Below are 27,712 nucleotides of genomic sequence, written 5' to 3'. Positions count from 1 at the left end.
TACCATGTCAGTTGAATTAAACCTGACCTGTAAATGTGTATATGTGCAAGATGCATCTGCAAGGGTGAGTGAAAATATGAACATTTTGGTGACAAAGCATAGTAGAATCATGTCAAGAAACATTTTGCCACTTCATGGCATAGATGACAATGACAACCACCAGTCATTTTCTGGGGTCAGTATTGTGAAGAAGACAATTGAGCACCAACATCGAAAATGGCAGACCATGTGCAGAAATGTACTGTTCTAGGCTGTGAAGGGGGGTTGGCACTTTTCATTTCCCTTCCAAAGGACTGAACTGTCTATCACTATCTTGAACAGGATCTCGAACAAGATTCATTCAAAGTTGTTAGTGTGCTCTGCACAGCTTCTCAAACCTTTTTTTTTTTTTATTTATGTTTGTCAAACCATCAATATAACGTACCATACCAAAGAACATGACATCAACAGCAATAATAATTATGTAAGGGATAACGGCCGACGAGCTGTGCAGTTCTACAAAGTTAATGGACGCTGCGGGGCAAAGAACTCCACGCTTATCTCCCGTTTACAACATCCAAAAATGTTTTTATAATTATTATTTAGAATTTCCGTTATCTTTAGGAAACTTAATATGCATAATAACCTGATGAATTCTTGATTTGAAGCCTAGTGCTCCCCCTAGTGCTCCCGAGAAAGTAGTGAGAAAGTAGTGTGTGGAACTGGTCTTATCATATGACCTTTAGTTTCCCCGGGCATTGCTGCAAAGTGACACTCATGAGCTCTCCTCTGTAAACGGACACACGGACAAAGGTGTTGTTCATAAGGTTTTACTATTTAAAGTTGAACTCCACGTTTTCGTTGATGGTGAAGTTGGACAGAGCAACAGGGAGGTCAAGTTTGGTGATTTTGGTCTAAGGCTCACAATCGAGCCGGCGAGTTAGCCGTGTGAGCTACTATCTGTTTGAATGGGTTTTTGGTCTACGCGTTAGCAGCCGCCTACAAATAATATTCGAGACTTTCAGTTAAGACTTACAATACTCTGCAACATTCGTGTAGCACATAGGCCTAAACAACTAACCGAGTCAATTTAGACATATAAAAAGTCGTGTAGATAGCTTAATTCATATACAACATTTCCCACTACTTCACTACCAACGCAACAATACATACCTCCAGAGTCTCTCGCCAGAGACGGAATAAATAATAAGAATAATCTTTGGAGGTTATTAGCTAGCTTGAAATATTATATACAGATCTTACCCAGTGGTGAAATAACATGACTAGTCTACAAGGTTGTGCTGGTTGCATTTCAATGAAGAGGTCGTAGGGTTTTTTTAAATTTTTTTTATTGAGACCTGTAGCCTATGCCTTTGCTTCAATTATTGTTGTGTCCACTTCGTTGTTGATCTTAATATTTTGAATATATTGTTCCACTGCATATTGCAGTCCCTTTTGGCTTGATCTGGAGGATACCGCAGAGGTATTACTCCAAAAATCATCACTCATACTGACAGTTATAGTGCTCGTACCCGTACTTGCCATGGCTTTAAGGTTGACATTTCCGTGAATTGTGTCGGACGTAGCAACAATAACTAGGGGGCGGAGCCCTGTCGATCGGTCAATTGAAGACTACCTGGTGGCCACAGGTGTAAAATGAAAATGTTCATACATAACATTTACAGTATATAGACCAGGCACGTGTACAGACATTTTTGGGGGCATACTGCTCACACTCAAAAAAAAGGGCACCCATCGCAGAAATGATTTATGAAATTAAAAATATTAAATGAAAACACAGTAGGATATTTTCAACTTATACATTTATTTTTGTTTTGTTAACAAACTAACTTAAATTAAAACTGCAAGCAGTGATGAGCGGGCCTGAGCACGGCGCTGGTCGATGGCAGACGTGCACCGCACAGCCGTCCGTCAAGCGTGGAGCGAGCCGTGAGAATGCCACGTACATCGACACATGACAACAATACAGCGCAAAGAATAAAGAAAGTGACGTTTCATACCACCAACAGGTGGCGCTATAGGCGATTGACATTATGGGCATATATCTGAGTTCAGAACGGGTCCAGCGTCCACCCTATGAAGTTTGGTCAGGATTGGAGAATGTGCAATGTTTCCATCCACCAGCAGGTGGCGCTATAGGTGAGTGGCATTATGGGCATATGTATGCGTTCAGGCCGGGTCCAGCGTCCACCCTATGAAGTTTGGTCAGGATCAGAAAATGTGCAATGTTTCCAACCACCAACAGGTGGCGCTATAGAGGAGTGGCCTTATGGGCATATGTATGCGTTCAGGCCGGGTCCAGCGTCCACCCTATGAAGTTTGGTCAGGATCGGACAATGTGCAATGTTTCCAACCACCAACAGGTGGCGCTATAGGGGAGTGGCATAATGGGCATATGTATGCGTTCAGGCCAGTTCCAGCGTCCACCCTATGCAGTTTGGTGAGGATCTGACAATGCAGGCAGGATTTTGAAGTGAGTTTGTGGTTTTGGCGAGTAGTGGCGAGTCGATGTTTGAGGGTCTGCCACGCCCACACCTTTCAGATTTTGGACAATCCCTCTATACAATTTCATCCCCCATGGCTGAAGAGTATCCTGACCAAGTTTGAAGGCGTTTCCATTAAATCTGTAGGAGGAGTTCGATCAGATGCGACGTGTGGAAATGGCGAGCACTGGCGAGTCGTAAAAGTTTGAGGGTCTGCCACGCCCACACCTTTGAGAAATTCAAAAATCTGGTAATACAATTTCATCCCCCATGGCTGAAGAGTATCCTGACCAAGTTTGAAGTCATTCCCATGAAATCTGTAGGAGGAGTTCGATCAGATGCGAGGTGTGGGAACAGAGTGACGATTCTAACCACCAACAGGTGGCGCTATAGGCGTGTGGCACTATAGGCATATGTCTGCGTTCAGGTTGGGTCCAGCTTCCACCCTATGACGTTTGGTCAGGATCGGACAATGCAGGCTGGAATTATAAGTGACTTTGCGTTTTGTGGCGAGCATCGGCGAGTCGTAAAAGTTTGAGGGTCTGCCACGCCCACACCTTTGAGAAATTCAAAAATCTGGTAATACAATTTCATCCCCCATGGCTGAAGAGTATTCTGACCAAATTTGAAGTCATTCCCATGAAATCTGTAGGAGGAGTTCGATCAGATGCGAGGTATGTAAACAGGCCAAAACGCAGTCAAAACGCACGTTCCACTCAAAATTGCCAACTTCCTGTTGACCTGCCACCATTTCATCAATACACTTTTTGGTGCGTCTGGGCATGATAAAGGTGTGTACTGAATTTCGTCGAGCTGTGCCAAACTAACCCCAATGCATAGGGGTATTTGCAATGTTGTAGGGGGCGCTATAGAGCCATTTTGCCCCGCCCCGTTATATCCTTTCCGCCAAAGTTCTTAGAATTCCCGGCATAAAGTTCCTGCCAAATTCGGTGACTTTTCCATGGAATATCGTACAGAACAAAAAAAAGAATCACCAGAAACAGTAGAATAACAATAGGTCTTCGCTGCCTACAGCAGCTCAGGCCCTAATTATCATGGACTCCTCTGGACCAGATAGGGTAACAGATTCTCCCTCATTTGTTTTACTAGTTGATGGCCTGATCCAAAATAAAAGAGAGCTGCTACCCTGAGCTGCTTGCTGCAGTTCCCTGTGCTTTTGCTTTTGGAGTCACTCTTTTCTTGGCATTATGCTGCAAATTTTGTAAAAGAGATGAATAAATGTTGTGCATAATAATCAAGAGTGACTTACACCATCTCTATAAAGCTGACAACACAGTACACACAAATTGTTTACTGTTTTCTGACAGAGTTGAAGCGTAAGCAGCATTACACTAACAATGTACCACAATATACCTCCTCAGACTGTCATGTAGCTCAACTTAAGACCTACCTTTCATTTAAATAATTACGATTTTAAATTAAACAAAATAGTGAACTTGTCTAATTTGTAGAACAGTCTAACAGTCAAAACTGCCTTTAAATGAGATGCCTGCCTGCCTGCCTGCCTGTATCTCTCTCCCTCTCTCTCTTCCTTAAACATGACAAATGTCAGGAAACAGCTGGACAAGGCTTTGAAATCACGGATTTCGTGAGTTTTTTTGTTTGTTTATTTTTTAGGAAACGTTGGACCAGTTGCGACATAATGTTTTCAGCGGCGCTAATGTTGAGGTTAATTTATCACGAAACAACGTCGGCGGATTGCAGAAACACCGTCATTACCTGTTTGTCTGATGCTGCTGGTCAGTGAAGAAATAGCCTGCAGCCGAGCTTTAGCCATTTGGCCTGGCACTCGGCAACGCACTAAGTTAGTGAAGGAGGAAGGAGGGCGCGGCGGGTGCTTTTGAGGACCGGAGCATGTCGGGGCGAAATTCTCACAAGACCTCAAATACATGCCCCGTCAGATATAAAAACACATTTGGGGGGAATTGATAAGAGAGAGAGTCATTTGGCTCCAGCAAAAGGGGCACTTTTCTCATCCAGGGCCAAAGGACAGGTGCTTGAGCACCACTTGGGGTCTATCTGTGCACGTGCCTGATATAGACCCATTTCACCAATGCCGTTGTAAGCCTAAGCTTTATTTCTATGCTTTGGTGGGCATATCCTAATCAGAGAAATTTCTCACCATAGAACAAAATACATCCTTTCTTTCAGCACTAAACTATGGGGCCCTCAGCGACAAGCATTTGTACCGACTAAGGTACACACTGGTACTTGCATTTCTTAGAGTGTGGTGGAGATTTTTTCAGAGATATTTTTGCACTTCCAAAGTCAAAATTTTGCAAAGAAATGCAAAGAGCTATTGTGAGCGAAAGCAAAACCGCAAGGGAATGGCAAAAGCAAAAGTAGCTCAGAGAAAAACACTCCTAGGGGGCTTCGTACTTAACACTCCATTGAATTTGATTTGCACAGCACAATGAAGTAAAACAAATTAGAAAAACTTTAAGAAGGATTCATGTTTCTGCGATAAAGGCCTATTTGTGAGACGCCCAAAGTGAAAACATTTCAGTATTTTTTTTTTTTACCATTTGAACCTTTCTGTGGGACTACCCCTTCATGCTCATGCCACAAATGAGGTTCAATTCAATTTTACTTATATAGCGGCAAAACAATAAAATTGTCTCAAAGTGCTTTAAAAGAGCCCAGGGCCTGTCTTTTAGAGAAAAAAATACTGTGTAGCCTAATGTAAAAGCCCCATTGTTATAAACTGAAAAATATATCTGAGGGGATTTGGGAGGTGTCTTAGCCAGCTTTCTAATGTTAGCATGCTACTGCCCTCAAGGTAAACAGCGATGGGTTAATACCAATCTCAGCCTTGACGCTTGTGTAGCACTATCAGGATAGTTACAAAATTTGGGAGATGCACGCAATCATGCCGGAAGTGCTCGGAGGGGGCTCGCAAGGACGCAAGGGGCTCTTGCGTGCCTGCGTAAAAGGCCGACCATAATTTAAGCTTTAAGAACCATCCTAGGATTAAAAAGCTCTTCTTCATCAGCGATGGGCCGAACATGCAATATAGAGGAAGAAAGAACTTCTATCTCTTGAGCACCATTCCTTTCCAGATGGGATTTACTGCTGTAAACTAGAGTTTCCTGGAAGCTGGTCACGGGAAACAATGCAGTCTCTACCGAAACACTGGATGTTTTGTAAAAAATTAAGTATATTGAGTTATCAACTAAAATGTTGTGATACTGATTAGATTAATGTTTGTTCAATTTTATCAATCATCAACTCTGGAATTAATATGATCAGTATTTAGCATTTTACAAAGAAATATTTCACTTATATTTAAATTAATTGTATAAATTGAACTTTGAAATCTGGTAAAAATTTCATTTTTATGGTTTACAATGTGAAATCCTTCAAGAAATATTTGTCAGAAAAAAACTCTTCAGAAAAGGGAAGTTAACACAATCTGAACAGGTTAATAATGATACCTTTTGTGTATTACTATGTTTATAGTGCCAATTTTTGGGAGAGGAAAAACATTCAAACACATTCTGAAAATCTACTTTTACTAGATATGTGTACTTTGCTGCTGTTAAAGGCACCCAGTGCATCTTTCGAGGCTTAAAAATAAACATTCAATTTGTAGTCTTTTTTACACATAGTAGGCTAAGTTTCAATAACTCCATACCATTACATATCGACATTCAAGGAGCAAAGATGAGACGTCGTTGTGTGGTGAGAACTGATAGAAAATCGTAAACAACAACAATCGCCGCCATTTTTTCCCCAAATCTTTATTTATTGGTGCCACCAATAAATAAAGCAGGATTCCAGTCAATGGAAAAATGGCCTCTCCCCACCGGCGATTGTTGTTGTGTACGATTTTCTATCAGTTCTCACCACACAACGACGTCTCATCTTTGCTCCTTTAATGTCGATATGTAATGGTATGGAGTTATTGAAACTTACTACTTGTAAAAAAGACTAGAAATTGAATGTTTATTTTTCGAGTCTCAAGCCTCAAAGTTGCACTGGGTGCCAATACGTTTCTTTTCATGCCATTCATAACGTGCGTCTTGTAGCCACAGTAGGCATAGATATCTATAATAAAGGCTAGATAAGTTGCCCGCGTTGCTGGCCGACGGAGTCAAATGTCCGCACAATTCGGCCATTTTGAGACGGAATAGCTCGCTCAGATAGGTGCCATGAATACACATGCACAAGCTATTTATGTAAAATCAATAGGCTACTAAAACTCAGCATACAGAATGGCAACAGGAGATAAATGTGTACTTTTATTATCAACTTTTTAAAAGCAATATTACTGATATAATAAAATACAGGTGATCCCACGGGATCTCGTTTCAAGGGAACGTTCAAGGAACGTTCAATAGAACAAAATGCACAAAATTCTGGCATCTTCATTGGCAATAAAGTCAGCAATTTCCTGTGGAAATCATAATGTAGATGTTTAACAAACCAACCCGATTGGAAATCATGTGCAACTTCAGTTTTATTATGTGCAACTTAAGTTGTATTGAAAAGAAAGAACAATTATGCCTCGCCAATTGATGTAAAATGATTGAAACACAATAGCCGTGATACACAATAAAGCTGCACATTTCAACATGTTCAAGCATCGAGAATTACAGTAGGCACCGAACTTTTACTTTGACATGTTTTCAACAGTTTGAAAACGGATGACTTATTTAGGCGAAACCGGAAGTTGAATTGTTTTGAACGTTTCAGAGGCGGTAACACCTATTGGATGAGTGCAACAGGGTTGTACGATGTAACATTAGTCCAACCCCGTCGTGAAATAATAGCTAACAGTTGTCTTAGTTTAGATGTTTTCTTTAAAATAATCTTTTCAAAAGGTTCAAGTTATCTCAGCAGTAGCAACGTGAAATAAAGTAAACTAAGTTAGCCAACGTATGCTAGTTTCTTAGCTATGGCTTCTAAATCCGATCATCTTCTCATCGTTGTTTCCATTCTCGAAGGTAAAAGCACTTTTCCTAGTTAGCTAGTTATGTATGGAAGTGAATTCACAGACTCTGTGTTGTTTGATTTTTCACCTTTAATGTCAATTGTGGTTGTTAAGTCCTGACTAGCAGCAACTAACTGTTGTTACTGTTGTTTAGGTCAGGTAGCCATGGATAAGTACTCCAACTTGGCTGACCTCAGATAAATGACGTTAATGATAGCAGTGAAACTCACCGTGATATGTTTGGCGTCTGTTGTCAATAGTTTCCCAGTAGAGATGCGAGTCAGTAAGCAATGTTTAGGTTAGCAAGATAGCAACCTAGGTGGACCATTTCCAAGTAACAGTTATTCTTACCTGACCCTATGTGTTACTGTATCCGAACCCGTTGCCAACTCGAGGCAACCATATTCTTACACATTTCAATACAACGTCAGTACGAGTCATTGAGTACGTTCGCACTGAAGTGATGTTATGTTAGCTAGCTTGTTGAATTTTGTGGATGTTATATGATTCATTCCAGGTCTGAAGCTCTTGCATACATTGAAATCTTTATCTGAGCGTAATTTGACGTGCCCTAAAGTTGCCATATTTGGGTTGCTTTCCTCTCTCTTAATGTAGGTCGTAACTTCCCCAAGATCCAGCGCCACACTCTGACAGTTCAGGCAAAGTTTGACGGTGAACAGCTTTCCACAGACCCCGTTGATCATAAGGATCAACCACAGTTCTGCACGGAGTTGGCATGGGAGCTTGATCGCAGGACTCTGCACCAACACAGGTTACTACATGCATAGCATACATAAGTAGTCTGAGGGAATCTGAGTTGTTCTATATTAAACGTTTGTCTAGAACAAGCCCTGTTTAGGTCTTTTGTTGGTCAGTGTTTCATTGGTACACCTTCCCTGTAGACTCCAGCGTACGCCCATCAAATTGCAGTGTTTTGCTGTGGACACAACCACTAGCCAGAAAGAGTGCGTAGGGTACATCATTCTCGACCTCAGATCCATCCAGGAAGTCAAACAGGTATGCCTTTGTTAAAGACTCTGACTGCTATGCAGTGGTGTTGATGCTACCACAGGTACTTTAGTTTTGATTTCGTGACTTGGATTTGATTCAGAGTTTGAATGAAAATGCATGAAGTTATTAGTTTGACCTGAAGACCTCTCATGTCATCGTTCAGCCTCCAAGGTGGTTCCCCTTGCTAAGCAGCAAGTACACCAAGCTAAAGCCAGCAGTGTTGCTTTCCATGCTGTTGGAGAATGATGAGAAGCAAAACCCGGAGCCATTTAAGGCCAGGAAAGCACCACCAAGACAAGGTAGGTCCAACTTATTTTTATTTCAATAGGTCATTATTTGTATTTCATAAAAGTATTTAATCTTTCCAAGTGCATCCAGGCTGGATTGGCTTGGATTTTACTTTGAAGGGCCACAGACTTTATTCGGGTGCAGTTGGTTCTTTGTTCATGCCGTCATGTTTGCTGTGTCAATGAATGATTGGAATGCAAAGCCTTTCTCTCTTTCTGGAGGCTCCCCAGTGGTGATGGGTAGACTGCAGCTGGTCCTAAACGAAGAGGAGGGCTATCACCAGCTCGGCCCTACAGACAGCCGCACAGAGCTCTTCATCCTCTCCGTCACGGTGGCCTGTGCGTCGAAACTGGAGCAGGTACACTCATTTAGCCTTTTCCCAGCCTGTGTCTGTGCCCCATAGCCATTACCATAGAAGGCATGAGATCAACCGCTTGCCATCACTTGCTGTTCAAGGATCATCGACCCCATTCATGACTCTTAAGCAAAAGGTTTTATTTATGTTTTCTGGAATGTTTTTAAATGTTGAACCAAATTTGCCCATGGTCCTAACTATGTGTAAATTATGCAATACCTGAAGTAAATGTAGGGAACAATGGAGCAGGAGGGATTGCTTGTGTCAACACCAAACTTTTAAAAAGATTTTATGCTAAGTTGAGTTGTTCCGTGCATTGCCCATCAAGGAGGAGCAGGCTGCTGTGTTAACTTGATCAATCTGGTCCTCTGGCTGTGTGCTTCAGCTAATAGGCAGAACAACAAAGCTCTCCACGGAAGGGATGGACTTCTTTTTCTACTACGCCCTCCTGGGGAATGACATCACTAGCGAGCCATTCCAGAATGTGGTGACTCCCAGCTTTGAGCCAGAGAGAGCCTCCGTGCGCATCCGCAGCAGTGAGAAGACCCTGCGCGCCTACCTCAGCCAGCAGCCCAATCTGGAGGTAACCGTGTGGAAGGAAGAGCAGCTGGATGGAGAGTTAGAGATGAATGAAGAAGGGTGGGGGAATGGATTAAGTACAGTGGTACACTGACCTTTCTCCACTGCTCTTTGTCCCACTGTTATTGTACACATTCCTCCATATTTACAATTCTGCGTCACTTTAGTGGCTGGGGTTGAACTTTCAGAATATTAGGCTAATGACCAGCTGGCAAAATGTCAGTGGAACCAAGGATGGTGTGGTGTAGGTTGTATCCGTCTTTCTAATCAGCTACCATAGACAAAGACAAAGTTGAACTGTTTTTGGTGGAATTTGAGGATAATCATTTTGCCAGCTTTAAACCATGTTTGGGGAAAAGGTCTTTTTGAGACAAATGGTATTGAACACAGTGTACTTTTATCTTATTATTTTAATTGTGTCCACTTTGACTTTGTCTTTGGAGCTTGCTGTGATATATGGAGAGGCCAAAAATAGTATTTTCTTTCTTTTAACTTTACAATATGCTCTATATTGAGAGGCCATGTTCTCCCTCTTTGTTGGTCCTATTAAGAACTTAAGGCTTTTGCATGGTTATCCAACTCATCTTGTACGACTTCACGAGAGACACGCCCTTTCTAATCGGATGATCGTACGACTCACCTTTACCTGCATGGTTCTACGAGGGGCTGTGGAGATTACCATCGGTTTATTATGATGTTACAAGGCCATTGCATCATCATCAAACAGTAGAACTACAAAATAAGAAATCGTTTGTTTTTATCCCGTGTATTTATCGTTAATGATCAGAGGCTGTTGTTGTGAAATGAATTACTAACGACAATGACCAAGCTGGCGGTTATATTTTGGCCGAATATTTTCTATTATTATACCACACAAACAGTTCTGCTTTTTTACGTCTACAATTCAGGTTCTTTTACAATTTAATCATTTACACTGCATGCTCTGCTAGCTCAAACACAAAGAGGCTGTTCGAAAACCAAGAAATGTTTTTATTATTGCTGTAATTAGACGACGTCTCCCTATGCTTTATATGCGGCGAGAGCCACGATAGAAGTAGGAAGAAGGGAGATGTTGCCAGTATGCTGGTGCCCTTCATAGTTTTTTTCATTTTTACAAACTTGTCCCTGATCTTCCTCCAACTCCTAATGCACTCCTGGACCTCCAGCCCCAGGTTCCCAGCGATCTCTCAGCGTTTTTTTAAAACGGCGGTGCTGTCATATAGGGAACGAAACAGGAAACGTGATTTTAGCCAGGGGTGTCAGACAGCTCGGATCGGATAGTGAGAAAATTCGAGCGGTGCTCCAGAGGCCATCCGACACCCTCGGATGGCTCTCCAAGGTGCTCAAAGGTGTGGTCCCACTTCAAGGAGGGCGTTTTAGGGCGTGCCTCGTGAGATCGGAGAGCACAGTCGGATAAGCATGTGGACCGCTTTAAGGTTCTGGGAAAGGTAGGAGCATCAGCTACAGCAGTGTTTGTCATCGGGTGGGTCACGGAATCATTCTGAATGGTTTGCACAGTGTGTTGTTCAGAACTTAATTTAAGCAAATAGTCCCCAGGGAACTCAGCAGTGCAGGGAAAACAACTGAGTTCTTTAAAATGTGGGTCGTGACTTAATGACCATGGGACATAATGGGTCTCAAGGCCAGATCTCAGAATGATCAAAAATGCTTTTTGGGGACAGAGAAGATCCGGGGGCACGGCTATTAGAGGGGGCTTTTTACTTTGGAAAAACACAAAAATCTTTTTTTATGTTGTGTGCTTGTGTGTAAAATATCTGTAATTATTTGAATTTGTGTGGGTGTGGGTGTGGGTGTGTGTGTGTTCCCCATTTCCTCTCAGATCCACCTGTGTTGTGGGAGCCAGTCTCTGGGCTGTGCTGAGTTGTCTCTCTCCAGCCTCGCCCTGACCAGCGTCTCCCTGAGCACTCAGCAAGCCACGGTGGAGGGAGCGTTTGTCCTGCAGCCCCCCGGCCAGGCCAAGCCCAGTCTGCCCAGTGTCCCCCCAGACCTGCACCCCACGGTGGGGGTGTCCATCACGCTTAGGAAGGAGGCCTCTACCCCACAGGTACCTATGGGGCAGTCATGGGCCGAGTGTCTCTACGCCACCCCTGCTCAGTGCCCTGATGATTCTGCTTGTCTGGGATGTAGCACTGGGTTCTGGGTAGTTTTGCAAAAGAATTAGACTGTCCCTGGCTTTGATTTGATAGGCAGCTGGACCAGAGGGTGGTGATGGCCTTCGGACTGGCAAAGGTGCTGTGTCTCGTGACAGACCTCCGTCACCTGCTCCCGCTGCTGCTCCAGCCCCATCTCCAGCTCCAGCACCACCCACTCATCAGCAGAGGTCACCATCACCCTCACCTGGCCGGAGCACACCTGGTGCCAGTCGCAGATCAAGGACCAAAGAAGCCGCCCACACAGAGAGTGATGCTGAAAGCCTGCAAGAGGAAGAGGAGGAGGAGGAGAAGCAACCAGCATGGGCAGCACTTCCAGGTAGGGTTGTTTTTTTGTGTACTGTAGGGTATATTTTTTAAGACATGTGTTTTTTTCTGTTCTCTAGTGGTCTACAATAGAATCATGCAGTTATCAAAATATCTGTTTAATCTGTATAACTTAATTAGTGTATAGTTATCATTTCCTTTGAACCCTGGGGTTGCTTTGACAGAGCCAATGCCGTCCCTTCCAGCAGCTGCTACACAGAAAAAAACAGAAGCAGAGCTAGTCTCCTCGGTGTCAGTATCTGCTCCAAAAGTTGCCATCCCAGCGTCAGCTCACCACTACTGCTTCTCCATGGACCTGCGCAGTATCCGAGACCTGGACACTGGCTTCCCTGTCAACTGCACCCTGAGGTGTGTGATATCTTAAAGTTGTGGTGTTAGCTTACTTGGTACGTATGTTAAAATTAAAATGTACATTGTAACCGGTCTATGTGTGCTTTACGTATTTTATGGATGTCTGTTACTGCCTTACATTGCTCTAGTCTAGTCTCTCTCATGTCACAGTGTTGTGTTGTTGTGTATGTCTAGTGTTGTGTATTTGTTAATGGATTGGACTGTATGTTTTCTCTCTCATGTCACAGTGTTGTGTTGTCTGCTAGTGTTGTGTATTTGTGAATGGATTTGATTGGACTGTACGTTTTCTCTCTCATGTCACAGTGTTGTGTTGTCTGCTAGTGTTGTGTATTTGTTAATGGATTGGACTGTATGTTTTCTCTCTCATGTCACAGTGTTGTGTTGTCTGCTAGTGTTGTGTATTTGTTAATGGATTGGATTAGACTGTATATTTCCCTCCTGTCATACTCAGGTACGCGTACCAGTTCTTTGGCAGTGCGGCTCCCATCATGACCAGCCCTCCCGTGGAGGTGAAGAGGGGCACGGAGGTCTTCCTGCCCCAGTCCTACTGCGCCTTCGACTTCGCTGCCCTGCCCCATCAGCTCCAGGACACCTTCCTCACGTAAGCACCGCAGTCCTTATGTGTTCGCAGAGGTTACTCAAACTCAAATGTTTGACAACAATGATGATGTATGAGGTAAAACAGTGTCTCACAGTTTGAAATCATTTCTATAATCAAATGTGGGAGAGTGGCTAAGAATATGCTTTGCGTTTTGCATAAAATTTTCATTTTATGGATCGATAGATAAAGTGTTTTAAATAACTTACAGTGTACTCAGATTACAATGAGTTAGATATGCTATATTAACTATATTTTCTATTTTCTATATCAAATTCAGTGTTTAGTTAGACGGCAGGCATCCTGGAGTCCAGTATTGAACCGCTGGCGTCTGTTCTTGGTTGAGTTCAGGGTTGCTTCAGTTGTGTTGTTTGCTGTAGGGTGCCCCTGGTGGTGGAGATGTGGCACAGGGACCCCAGCACCAGGGACGTGCTGCTGGGCACCACCAGCGTTCAGCTCTCCCTCCTACTCACTGCTGAGAAGAGTCGCTTCCTGGGCCCCTCTGGCCAACAGCACTGGAGACAGAGCTATACAGAGAGGCTACCCATCCTCAAGGCACACGGGTAATCACAGACACACAGACACACAGACACACAGACACACAGACACACAGACACACAGACACACAGACACACAGACACACAGACACACAGACACACAGACACACAGAGAACCAGACACACATACACACACACACACACACACACACACACACACACACACACACACACACCATTAGGTGCCCTTAGTCAGCAGCATATACAGTGGGGAAAATAAGTATTTGAACCCCTGCCGACTTCGCAAGTTTGGCCACTTGCAAAGAAATGTGTGATCTAGAATTTTATTGGTAGGTGTATTTTAACAGTGAATAACAGAATATCAACAAAAAAATCCAGAAAACTGCATTTTATAAGATTTATGACTTTATTTGCATTTGATGCAAAAAATAAGTATTTGAACCCCCAAGCAAACAGCAAGAATTCTGGCTCCCAATGGCCAGTTATGTGCCCAAAAAGCACACAGATTAGTCCTCATTAGGTCTAACAAGGTATACCTGATCTCAACTGGTGACCTGTATAAAAGAAACCTGTGCAAAGAATCATACTTCACACCTTCAACCTCACCACCATGGGCAAGACCAAAGAGCTGTCCAAGGACGTCAGAGATAAGATTGTAGACCTGCACATTGCTGGAATGGGCTACAAAACCACCGGCAAGCAGCTTGGTGAGAAGCAGATAACTATTGGTGCGATTATTCATAAATGGAAGCAACACCAAACAACTGTCACCCGCTCTAGGTCTGGGGCTCCATGCAAGATATCCCCTCGTGTGGTATCAGTGATCATTCAAAAGGTGCAGAATAACCCCAGAACTACACAGGGGGAGCTTGTGAATGATCTCAAGACAGGTGGGACCAGACTCACCAAGAAAACCATTGGCAACACACCACGCCGTCATTTTTTGAAGTACTGCAGCACTCGCAAGGTCCCCCTGCTCAAGGAAGAGCATGTACAGGGCCATCTAAAGTTTACCATTGCACACTTGAATGATTCTAGGGAGGATTGGGAGACAGAATGTGGTCAGATGATACCAAAATCAAGCTCTTTGGCATCAACTCGACTTGCCGTGTTTGACAGGGGGGGGAATGCTGAATATGACCCCAAGAGTACATCATACCCACAATCAAGCATGGAGGTGGAAACATTATACTTTGGGGCTGTTTCTCTGCCAAGGGTACAGGACGACTCCACCGCATCAAGGGGACTATGGATGGGGCCATGTAACGTGGAATATTGGGCTTGAACTTCATTCCCTCATTCCCTCCCATTGAAAGCACAACCTTAAAGATTTGGAGAGGATCTGGAAAGAGGAGTGGACCAAAATCCCTCCTGAGATGTTTGTAAACCTGGTGACCAACTACAAGAAACGTCTGACGTCTGTGCTTGCCAATAAGGGTTATTCCACCAAGTACTAAGTCATTTTTGTCAGTCAGTTTTGGGGGTTCAAATACTTATTTTTTGCATCAAATGCAAATAAAGTCATAAATGTTATAAAATGCATTTTTCTGGATTTTTTTGTTGATATTCTGTTTCTCACTGTTAATATCCACCTACCATTACAATTATAGATCACACATTTCTTTGCAAATGGCCAAACTTGTGAAATCTCAAGGGGTTCAAATACTTATTTTCCCCACTGTATATACACAATGAAAACAGGTCATGGCCAATTGTTTGGCAGTTAAAATGTTAAAATTGAAGGCTCTGCAAAGCTCTCAATTCTCACTCTGCCATGAAGGAAAGATCAACTCCATAATGTTAATGACACATACTTTCCAAAACAGAAAAAAATACTCAGTCCTTTTGAGGCATCAGGGATTTGAGAAAGCCATAGGGCATTTTAAAACAGGTCTGACAAACAAATGTCATTCAGTTTAATCCTCTTAAAAATGTGCTTCTGGCGAATACTGTCCAGAACCCACAATATTGCCATCTTGGGCCATTGTAATCTCATTTGAAGCAATCAGTTTCAAAATATTTCTCGGCAATGCTGTTGGTCGGCTTCAACCAAACCTTCCACTGGCTCTGCCCATTCAGTGCCTTTGGGCACAACTTTACTGCTCTCTTTGAAGCAGGTCCTTTTTTCTGCAACAGTGCGCCTCCGCTGCTGTTACTTCCCTCAAACCAGGGCCCTGTGAGTTGGTGAATCTGCAGGCCTCCTCAGACTAGGGCCCTGTGAGTTGGTGAATCTGCAGGCCTCCTCAGACTAGGGCCCTGTGAGTTGGTGAATCTGCAGGCCTCCTCAGACTAGGGCCCTGTGAGTTGGTGAATCTGCAGGCCTCCTCAGACTAGGGCCCTGTGAGTTGGTCAATCTGCAGGCCTCCTCAGACTAGGGCCCTGTGAGTTGGTCAATCTGCAGGCCTCCTCAGACTTGGGCCCTGTGAGCTGGTTAATCTGCAGTACTCCTCAGACTAGGGCCCTGTTAGCTCGTGAATCTGCAGTACTCTTATTTCCCTGCATGTGGCCAGTTACCAAAGCATCAGTTGCAGCTATCAGCCACTAGGTGGCACTTAATGCACAGTATTACATCTCTTAGTTCTTTGTGCCACTTCCTATTGTGAGTATTCCCAGTGGATGTGCTAATAAACACAGATGTTAGTGTTCCTTGTTGTCTGTCCTGTCAGTCCTGTCTGTCCATGGAAAAGAAATTGTGGTGAAGGGTGTGGTGTCACTGCCTCCTTCTTCTCATGCAGATCCAGTGAGAAGGTGGCGGAACTGAGCTTTGTCACGACCTTGGAGGACCTGGGGCTCGTCAGAGCTCAAGATATCGTTGTGTCGGAGTCTTCTCAGGTGGGTTTCATATGAAGTTGTGAGTTGCAAGCTCAAGGGTGGATTTTGTGTGTGATGTATGTACATATGTCTCACTTGGTCTGCATTTTCTGTTAGTAAAGGTAATCATAATTTATGGGAGTATCACTGGAAAGTTTTTGCCAAGTCGGTTTCTGTTGGCTGACGGATATTTTGGTGTATTCATATAATGGTCTAACTCAGACTGCCATTAGACACAGGTCCAAGTTCTTCAGTTGGTGACAGGAACTGTGCCACCAATGTCACCACCCACATTACAACACCTGGGGAGATGTTGGGATATTAAATATGGATATTCATTTTGAATGAAATATTAATGCTGGAATTTCAGTGCAGAAACACTCTGTGAGCCCCGCTCTGTCACTAGACTGCACACATGCACATTACTTGATCTGTCACTAGACTGTACACACATGCACATTACTTGATCTGTCACTAGACTGTACACACATGCACATTACTTGATCTGTCACTAGACTGTACACACATGCACATTACTTGATCTGTCACTAGACTGTACACACATGCACATTACTTGATCTGTCACTAGACTGTACACACATGCACATTACTTGATCTGTCACTAGACTGTCTGAGATATGCACATTACTTGATCTGTCACTAGACTGTACACACATGCACATTACTTGATCTGTCACTAGACTGTGTACACACATGAACATTACTTGATCTGTCACTAGACTGTGTGGCACATGCACATTACTTGATCTGTCACTAGACTGTACTCACATGCACATTACTTGATCTGTCACTAGACTGTACTCACATGCACATTACTTGATCTGTCACTAGACTGTACTCACATGCACATTACTTGATCTGTCACTAGACTGTCTGAGATATGCACATTACTTGATCTGTCACTAGACTGTACTCACATGCACATTACTTGATCTGTCACTAGACTGTATGTACACATGCACATACCTTGATCTGTCACTAGACTGTGTACACATGAACATACCTTGATCTGTCACTAGACTGTACACACATGCACATTACTTGATCTGTCACTAGACTGTACTCACATGCACATTACTTGATCTGTCACTAGACTGTACTCACATGCACATTACTTGATCTGTCACTAGACTGTCTGAGATATGCACATTACTTGATATGTCACTAGACTGTACACACATGCACATTACTTGATCTGTCACTAGACTGTCTGAGATATGCACATTACTTGATCTGTCACTAGACTGTATGTACACATGCACATTACTTGATCTGTCACTTGACTGTACTCACATGCACATTACTTGATCTGTCACTAGACTGTACACACATGCACATTACTTGATCTGTCACTAGACTGTGTGGCACATGCACATTACTTGATCTGTCACTAGACTGTACTCACATGCACATTACTTGATCTGTCAGTAGACTGTGCACACATGCACATTACTTGGTGTAGACCACAGGTTTGTGCCCAAGTTCTGTAATGAGTGAATTTAGCAGATACTTGGAATTTAGCAGATGATTTGGTAAACAAGGTTGGTTTCCCACTAATGGTTAAAATGTGTGAATATCCGTCTATTATGCCGGGTATACACATCTGACTTACAATAGATAATAAAAACGGGGACTGTAAAGCACATTTTAAATGACTATCAATCTACTTGTATCATTTGTTCATTTCTGTTCCTTTTTCATGTTCTGACAGAGTGGCCACCCTGTCCAGCCGAGTGCTGCGGTGGCGCCCCCTTGTGGCCCCAGCAGTGGCGGCGCTGAGCCCCGGGAGACTCTGGAGTACAGAGCGGCCCTGGAGCTGGAGATGTGGAAGGAGGCGCAGGAGGACCTCTTTGATGATCAGGTGCAGAGACATCTTCACCTCCTCCTCCTTGTGTGCTTATCTGAACATGGAGCAGGTTTCTAGAGATGTGGAATAGTATGGAGGGGGTGAGCTCATCTGTTTCTAGAGATGTGGAATAGTATGGAGGGGGTGAGCTCTTCTAGAGATGTGGAATAGTATGGAGGGGGTGAGCTCATCTAGAGATGTGGAATAGTATGGAGGGGGTGAGGAGCTCATCTGTTTCTAGAGATGTGGAATAGTATGGAGGGGGTGAGCTCTTCTAGAGATGTGGAATAGTATGGAGGGGGTGAGCTCATCTAGAGATGTGGAATAGTATGGAGGGGTAGGGAGCTCATGTAGAGATGTGGAATAGTATGGAAGAGGTGAGCTCATCTGTATCTAGAGATGTGGAATAGTATGGATATGGTGAGCTCTTCTAGAGATGTGGAATAGTATGGAGGGGGTGAGCTCATCTGTTTCTAGAGATGTGGAATAGTATGGATATGGTGAGCTCTTCTAGAGATGTGGAATAGTATGGAGGGGGTGAGCTCATCTGTTTCTAGAGATGTGGAATAGTATGGATATGGTGAGCTCTTCTAGAGATGTGGAATAGTATGGATATGGTGAGCTCTTCTAGAGATGTGGAATAGTATGGAGGGGGTGAGCTCTTCTAGAGATGTGGAATAGTATGGAGGGGGTGAGCTCTTCTAGAGATGTGGAATAGTATGGAGGGGGTGAGCTCTTCTAGAGATGTGGAATAGTATGGAGGGGGTGAGCTCATCTGTTTCTAGAGATGTGGAATAGTATGGAGGGGGTGAGCTCATCTGTTTCTAGAGATGTGGAATAGTATGGAGGGGGTGAGCTCATCTGTTTCTAGAGATGTGGAATAGTATGGAGGGGGTGAGCTCATCTGTTTCTAGAGATGTGGAATAGTATGGAGGGGGTGAGCTCATCTGTTTCTAGAGATGTGGAATAGTATGGAGGGGGTGAGCTCATCTGTTTCTAGAGATGTGGAATAGTATGGAGGGGGTGAGCTCTTCTAGAGATGTGGAATAGTATGGAGGGGGTGAGGAGCTCATCTGTTTCTAGAGATGTGGAATAGTATGGAGGGGGTGAGCTCTTCTAGAGATGTGGAATAGTATGGAGGGGGTGAGCTCTTCTAGAGATGTGGAATAGTATGGAGGGGGTGAGGAGCTCATCTGTTTCTAGAGATGTGGAATAATATGGAGGGGGTGAGCTCATCTGTTTCTAGAGATGTGGAATAGTATGGAGGGGGTGAGCTCATCTAGAGATGTGGAATAGTATGGAGGGGGTGAGGAGCTCATCTGTTTCTAGAGATGTGGAATAGTATGGAGGGGGTGAGCTCTTCTAGAGATGTGGAATAGTATGGAGGGGGTGAGCTCTTCTAGAGATGTGGAATAGTATGGAGGGGGTGAGGAGCTCATCTGTTTCTAGAGATGTGGAATAGTATGGAGGGGGTGAGGAGCTCATCTGTTTCTAGAGATGTGGAATAGTATGGAGGGGGTGAGCTCTTCTAGAGATGTGGAATAGTATGGAGGGGGTGAGGAGCTCATCTGTTTCTAGAGATGTGGAATAGTATGGAGGGGGTGAGGAGCTCATCTGTTTCTAGAGATGTGGAATAGTATGGAGGGGGTGAGCTCATCTAGAGATGTGGAATAGTATGGAGGGGTAGGGAGCTCATGTAGAGATGTGGAATAGTATGGAAGAGGTGAGTTCATCTGTGTCTAGAGATGTGGAATAGTATGGAGGACCTGAGCTCATCTGTGTCTGCCCCTCAGCTGAAGAAGAAGGAGCTGAGCCACATGCAGGCGCTGGCTGGGGAGTGGAGGAAGAGAGACCGCGAGAGGGAGGCGCTGGTCAAGAAGAAGGTCAGTCTGTGAGCCTCCTCTTTCATATAGTCTCCACTGTGACTGTGAGCACACGTACATAGTTTAATATAGTCTCAACTGTGACTGTGATCACACGTACATAGTTTAATATATAGTCTCCACTGTGACTGTGAGCACATGTACATAGTTTGATATAGTCTCCACTGTGACTGTGAGCACATGTACATAGTTTGATATAGTCTCCACTGTGACTGAGCACCTGTACATAGTTTTACATTCTTTCAAATAGTCTCCACTGTGACTGAGCACCCGTACATAGTTAAACATTCTTTCAAATAGTCTCCACTGTGACTGAGCACCCGTACATAGTTAAACATACTTTCAAATCGTCTCCACTGTGACTGAGCACCTGTACATAGTTAAACATACTTTCAAATCGTCTCCACTGTGACTGAGCACCCGTACATAGTTAAACATACTTTAAAATCGTCTCCACTGTGACTGAGCACCCGTACATAGTTAAACATACTTTCAAATCGTCTCCACTGTGACTGAGCACCCGTACATAGTTAAACATACTTTCAAATCGTCTCCACTGTGACTGAGCACCTGTACATAGTTTCAAGAGTTCTCTCCAGGTAGCACTACTCATAGGGCCTGTAACGCTGAACTACAATAGCGCTGTCCTCTGTATGGTGTTGCGATGGGGTTTGCTGGGTATCCAAACTTGAAGTCCAGGAAGCTGAAAGCAGAGAAGTCAAGGACGGGTGTGCTCAGCTCCCAGGCATCCTTGCGTGCCATACATGGTCAAGTAGTTTTCAGGATGGACTGAATAGATGCCTGACAGAGAAGTCTGTCCCTATCCCCTCATCCCTTGCAAGACGTCACACTAACGTTAGACAATGAATTGAAATGGTGCATGGGCGTTCATATCACTTCTAAAGACCATTGAGCCCTCCAGCACAGGCCTGCAAGGAGAATATGGGATTCTAGGCTTTTCGTCAACACCACTGCCTTTACAACAGTTCTCTGTAGAAGTCAATAGAAGCTAGGACATGACATCAAATATGGTATCTAATGACATGGTTTAAGTAGTAACGGAAACTGTGTGTGTGTGTGTGTGTGTGTGTGTGTGTGTGTGTGTGTGTGTGTGTGTGTGTGTGTGTGTGTGTGTGTGTGTGTGTGTGTGTGTGTGTGTGTGTGTGTGTGTGTTTGTGTAGGAGCTAGAGTACAACCTTCTCGAGGAGCAGCTACAAAAGACTCTGGCCGAGTTGGAGAAGCGAGAAAAGAACTTGGCACATGCTGAGCTGGAGGTAAGACAAAGATACACACGCATACAGACACTGGGACCCTCTGTGGTGAGATACACACGCATACAGACACTGGGACCCTCTGTGGTGAGATACACACACATACAGACACTGGGACCCTCTGTGGTGAGATACACACGCATACAGACACTGGGACCCTCTGTGGTGAGATACACACGCATACAGACACTGGGACCCTCTGTGGTGAGATACACACACATACAGACACTGGGACCCTCTGTGGTGAGATACACACACATACAGACACTGGGACCCTCTGTGGTGAGATACACACACATACAGACACTGGGACCCTCTGTGGTGAGATACACACACATACAGACACTGGGACCCTCTGTGGTGAGATACACACACATACAGACACTGGGACCCTCTGTGGTGAGATACACACGCATACAGACACTGGGACCCTCTGTGGTGAGATACACACACATACAGACACTGGGACCCTCTGTGGTGAGATACACACGCTCACAGACACTGGGACCCTCTGTGGTGAGATACACACACATACAGACACTGGGACCCTCTGTGGTGAGATACACACGCTCACAGACACTGGGACCCTCTGTGGTGAGACAGAGATACTGACACACACAGACACACACAGACACACACAGACACACACAGACACACACAGACACACACAGACACACACTGACTCACACAGACACACACAGACACACACACACAGACACACACACACAGACACTGGGACCCTCTGTGGTAAGACAGAGATACACACACATACAGACACATACACACAGGGCTCGAAATTGGCACCCGCTAAGCGCCAATGGCGTGTAGATTTTTGGGCTGGCGACTAAATTGTCTCCGATGCTCCGCCACTTGGCGAGTGACATTGCAGAGCAAATCTCCCGACTATTGCGCCCGTCGTGGTTAAAAATAGCTTGCAACGCCAACAAGAACAGTGGGAGAAGTGAAAGGGTAATATAAAGTTCTTAGAATTTTAATACAACAATAACAATTTGCACGCAAATACAATGTTCTAATATTTTGCCAGTGAATACAAAGTTCTAATACTTTGAGCTTATAAAGTTCTAATATTTTGAGCACGAATCAAAAGTTGAAACCGACTTAGTTGACCACACGCAAGTTAACGCAGTTAAACGAAAGCTAAAATAATGTGCCGATTCATTGCCGTTGCATCACCTCAAGCAAAGGTGCAGAGAACATCTAGGGAGGAAGAAACAACAGCCACAACAGCCACAACCGCAGCTACAGCTACACCAAGAGCATGTTGCAGTAGGTGGGTCATTACAAATAATGGGGAGCCGAAATACGTTGACGGTGGTAGTAGTAGAAGAGCAATGGCTGAATAAGCTTATCGCCTACCAGTAGGCTCTCGCACGCCCCCTTCAGTGAAGCAGAGGTACTGTTTGCCTTACCTCTGTTTTTTCAATGCGGTTTTTTGACAGATCAGTAAGACTATAGTATAATAAGCTTTTGAATATCTATGCTGTGGTGTTAGTTGGACAATATTTATCTATCATATAGGTATCATTTAAAAGCTTAATTTAGATTTTTGTTTTTTAGTAGACCTAATGCAGCGCTTCTTATGAGGTTAAATTAATCAGGGTTCCCACGGTACCTGGAAAACATGGAAAACATGGAATTTATTTTTTAATTTTCCAGGTTTGGAAAAGTCATGGAAACTGGGCAAAAGTGAACACTTACATGGAAATTGAAACAGTTGTCCTGGAAAATGTTATTGGATGATGTGAAAAATAGTACTATTGAGCACAGAATTAAGATGCGTTTATAAAAACCATGTGAACAGCTTTTACTGTTGATAGAAATGGATGATCCCATGTTGTAGATGTAGAGCATGCTCTTGGCATCCTTTCTGGTGTATTGGATGTTGGAATTTGATGCAGGCAACCTGGTGAAATGGACTTTAAAAGTATAGTTTCGGATTGGTGGACTTCGGGAATATAGCCAAGAAACGTTACTCGCGATCTCAATAGAAGGGTCAAATACATAAATTTCCCAGCCAACATGGGAGCCTTGACATCTACAGTGAAACATCTTACGCAAGTTAGGGTTATTGTTTTAACTGTGCGGTAAACCTGGGTTTATCAATGTTAGGTAGTAAGCAGTGAAATCTTGCTAACTAGCTGGCTGCAACTTGCTGATTTTTACCTTGCTTTTAAAATACTAGAACTATGTTTGATCCCCATATGCAGTTTTACTCATTGACTTTTCCTAAAACCGTGTTATTCACCACATTTAGGGGAGTTTGTTTTGAATGTGGATTCATTAATGATGGTTAGCAAGCACATGCAGGTCTCAGCAGGGACGGGAGGAAGAGAGGGCCGTGGGAGCTGGGTTAGAAACGTGTCCCTAAGGGCCGTACACTAGCACACTGCTTTCTGAGGGCCGTACACCAGCACACTGGGGTGAGAGTAACGGGATCGGTGAAGGGAGAGAGAGACAGGGGATCGGTGGAGGGAGAGAGAGAGAGAGACAGGTGATCGGTGGAGAGAGAGAGAGAGAGGCAGGGGATCGGTGTAGGGAGAGAGAGAGACTTCTAGCCAACTTCTAGCATAGGTCAACCTCACAGTTGATTGTTCATCTACAGCTTGTTGCATTATTTCATGCATGAATATTATAAAAAAGACATAATCTCTAAGCATTTACAATGTAGACTTGACTGACACATCTTTTAAATCAAGTAAGTAGTCAGGTGTTCTAGGGGGTTGTGTGTGTGAGGGAAGGGGGGCGCTTCAGGGGCCTATAGATCATCACTTTATATGGTACCTGGAAAATCAGGAGGTAGCATGGAATTTTTTTTCAAGGCAAGCGTGGGAACCCTGTTAATTCATCTGAAGTACATTTTTAATAGCCAACTCTTGAATGTGCTTAAAAAAGGTCATGCAAAAGTTAATTAAATAATTAATCGTGAAGGAGGGCCTTTGAGGATTCCCGGGTACAGCATGATACAGCACGTGTTGCGGCTGTCACCAGCCAATTGGGCAATATTGGTTGATTTCTTTAAATCCATTCTGAGAGTGATTAACGATGATATTGAAATCATATGTAAAGATTGTTTATATCAAACAATGTCAGAATAGGTCTGAAATGGCAGGTTTAATTTTGGCTGGTAAAAAATATAATTGGCTGGTAAATTTTTTCATCTACCAGCCATGTTGGCTGGTAAGGCAAAAAGTTAATTTCGAGCCCTGCATACACACACATACAGACACTGGGACCCTCTGTGGTGAGACAGTCATGGAGGCAGTAGCTGTATAGAGAGCATAGTGTGGCCTCTGTTTTAGTTGGGTTGTGTTTTTGCCTCTTTATGTCTGTATGTTATTGTAAGACAGCCACACAGACTGCATCATGGGTGGCAGAGAAAATGTACAGTGTGTGTGTGTGTGTGTGTGCGTGTGTGTGCGTGTGTGTGCATGTGTGTGCGTGTGTGTGTGTGTGTGTGTGTGTGTGTGTGTGTGTGTGTGTGTGTGTGTGTGTGTGTGTGTGTGTGTGTGTGTGTGAGAGAGAGCAAGTTACTGAGGGAGTTTGTGCCTTTGTGTTTCTGTGAGCATGTGATTATTACATTTGTTCACAAGCATGTTTTTGTATATGTGTTTATGTTAGTGATACACATGTACAAATAGTACATCTGCTACAAATGTGTGTGTGTGTGTGTGTGTGTGTGTGTGTGTGTGTGTGTGTGTGTGTGTGTGTGTGTGTGTGTGTGTGTGTGTGTGTGTGTGTGTGTGTGTTCTATGCAGACACAGCGGCTTCAGCGTGAGTTGCGGGCAGAGCATGAGTTCTCCTTGCGTGAGCTGCAGGACAGCGGGCGGCGCCTGCGTGAGGACTGCACCCATCAGATGGAGCTAGAGAGAGCAAAGGCTAGACAGCTGGAGGAGGAGAACGCCCGGCTGCAACAGCAGGTAGGCACACAGCACCTCTGCTCTCTCCATCACCTCACCAGGAGCCCAGGTCACAGCAGGTCACCGCAGGTCATAACGTCCCCCCCCGACTCCACTGTGTAAATGCAGTCAGAAGGAAGGATTTCAGAATTCAGGAGCTCACTTCACAAAAGTGCAGTTTTGTACCTCTGCACTCTAGCAAGGTGTTCTCCTAGAACTAACACTTGTAGGCCAGGATGGCTGTCCAGCTGGGAGAGTCTTTGCAGGAGGATGTAACTTTTAGAATTATCATAGGAAAACATTCAGCCCAAAAACACCCCATATAAGTTTAACTAATTAGTTAATAATACCACACCCTAGCAATTGCCTAATCGCTCCTTACGCTTGGGATGAATGATTAGGATGGCTAGGTTAACTGTCATGAAACCCATTTTTTTTTTTTTTTGATGCACGTGAAGTATCGATACTGACGCCTCCGTATCGATACACGCATCGTAAAGAGGCCCGCGACGATGTATCCCCGTATCGATATTTTGAACACACCCCTAGTTTGATGGTTAGGATGGCTAGGTTAACTGACATGAGACATCAACTGTAACTGTGGTTTGATGGTTAGGATAGCTAGGCTTACTAGCATGAAACCCTAACTATGACTGTGGTATGATAGTTAGGAGAGCTAGGCTAACTAGCACGAAACCCTAACTATGACTGTGGTTTGATAGTTAGGATAGCTAGGTTAACTAGCATGAAACCCTAACTAAGACTGGTTTGATGGTTAGAATAGCTAGGATAACTAGCGTAAAACCCTACCTATGACTGTGGTTTGATAGTAAGGATAGCTAGGTTAACTGACATGAAACCCTAACTATGAATGTGCCATGAATGTTTGATGTAGTTTAGCAGTGACGTGCCGTGAGGTTCGTAGCTGGTGAGGCACAGAAACCGGAAGTGATTACGTAATTTTGAGCTCTAGTTGTTTAAAAATGTATATAATGTATATATACATGTATATATGTCTATGGTTTTAAAATTGTCATCTGATCAGAACTGAAAAAACGTTATGTTTTATTGTCTAATACCATTATTTTTAAACAATCGTTTTTTTATTGTATTATGATGAGTTATTAATAAGATATTAATAGTTACAAGCTAGAGTATGTAGCCCTCCACCAATGATATGGCTCATTTCATTTTGTCTGGAGAAAATATAACTACGGTGGTGGGATGCTAATTTAAATGACCATTTACCCAACTCGGACACAGTTTTGAAAAAACAATTACATATTTATTTACACAACATATTAAAAAGCAAACAGTTAAACGCCGCATACATTGCACACAATACCAACATGTTCTACTGGCCAGTTTAATTGATAGTTGGTGCACTTTCGTTGGAGCTCGTAAATAAAAACAAAAGTAATCCACTCAAGACTTCCCTGTTCAGTGGAAATAGGTTGTCCTCTTCTCCCACGATCATCCTTGAGCGAATGCAGTCAGTGACTTGTTTAGCTCACCTAATCTGCTCACAACTTCAAGCCAACTGTCCTGTAGAAGCAGCCTTTAGCGTGGTTCGTGTTGCGCATGTAGTCCCGTTGGGAAACGTGAAACACTCCAATGCAAATGTCAATACATTCTGTCCCGTCGTTTGAAGCAAAACTTTTAGCTCCGGCATTGGTCTCCCATTATTTATCATTTCACATTTCATTTCACGTTTGGATTGAAAGTCCAGTTTTGAGATCTGCTTCAGCTTAGCAATACGATGTTCCATTTTCGCCGTCAAGTAGAAGTGTAGAAGAGGTCCAACCGACGTCAGAACCTATACCCGACAAGTGCGCTCTCGCTCGCCTCCTTACCAGAGGCAGTGGTACTGCCTGCCTCCCCTAAGGGATTTTTCAATGAGTTTTGAGCTCGACTCAAAGGTTCTACGCTTGCGCACGCATGCGTAAAACCCAGTTTGGAGTGATTGCGCAATCCCAGGGGAGGCAGTGCCATAGACACCAATGCATCGACCGCACGTCCCTGGTTCATTGGCTGATCACCAGTGGTGGAATGTAGCTAAGTATTTTTACTTCGTTACTGTACTTCGTTACATTTTTATGTATCTGTACTTTACTTAAGTTAAAATAATAGTGCATACTTTTTACTTTTACTTCGTTACATTTTGCAGCTATTATCTATAGTTTTACTCCGCTATATTTCTACAATATGTGTCGTTATTCGTTACATTTTATGAACACAGTTTCGCCAAAATGTTGCCTACACGAAAATATGGATTGCTTTGCTTTAGGACGTTTCAACCAATCAGGTGGTTCTATCAGCTCCAATGAC

The 27,712-nt window shown here is 43.7% G+C and overlaps 1 protein-coding gene across 1 annotated transcript in view; it reads left to right on the top strand.

Annotated features, from left to right (window-relative positions):
* Window positions 1-7,401: 7,401 nt before the first annotated feature.
* cep120 (centrosomal protein 120) overlaps window positions 7,402-27,712 on the top strand; it is a gene marked incomplete at both ends in the record, with an annotated part of 33,893 nt that continues 13,582 nt past the window's right edge. The window contains 16 exons of the mRNA XM_080853262.1: window positions 7,402-7,450; window positions 8,053-8,209; window positions 8,340-8,454; window positions 8,612-8,747; window positions 8,958-9,094; window positions 9,477-9,674; window positions 11,511-11,735; window positions 11,878-12,160; window positions 12,333-12,516; window positions 12,971-13,120; window positions 13,498-13,680; window positions 16,371-16,467; window positions 18,179-18,328; window positions 20,107-20,196; window positions 21,378-21,470; window positions 25,244-25,405. Coding sequence (XP_080709388.1) covers window positions 7,402-7,450; window positions 8,053-8,209; window positions 8,340-8,454; window positions 8,612-8,747; window positions 8,958-9,094; window positions 9,477-9,674; window positions 11,511-11,735; window positions 11,878-12,160; window positions 12,333-12,516; window positions 12,971-13,120; window positions 13,498-13,680; window positions 16,371-16,467; window positions 18,179-18,328; window positions 20,107-20,196; window positions 21,378-21,470; window positions 25,244-25,405 — 2,409 coding nt within the window. The remainder of the gene's footprint in view (window positions 7,451-8,052; window positions 8,210-8,339; window positions 8,455-8,611; window positions 8,748-8,957; window positions 9,095-9,476; window positions 9,675-11,510; window positions 11,736-11,877; window positions 12,161-12,332; window positions 12,517-12,970; window positions 13,121-13,497; window positions 13,681-16,370; window positions 16,468-18,178; window positions 18,329-20,106; window positions 20,197-21,377; window positions 21,471-25,243; window positions 25,406-27,712) is intronic.

The sequence above is a fragment of the Sprattus sprattus genome, assembly GCF_963457725.1.
Source record: "Sprattus sprattus genome assembly, chromosome: 16".
Classification (NCBI taxonomy): domain Eukaryota; kingdom Metazoa; phylum Chordata; class Actinopteri; order Clupeiformes; family Clupeidae; genus Sprattus; species Sprattus sprattus.
Note: the sequence above shows the minus strand (reverse complement) of the source record. Positions and strands in the feature narration are given on the sequence as shown.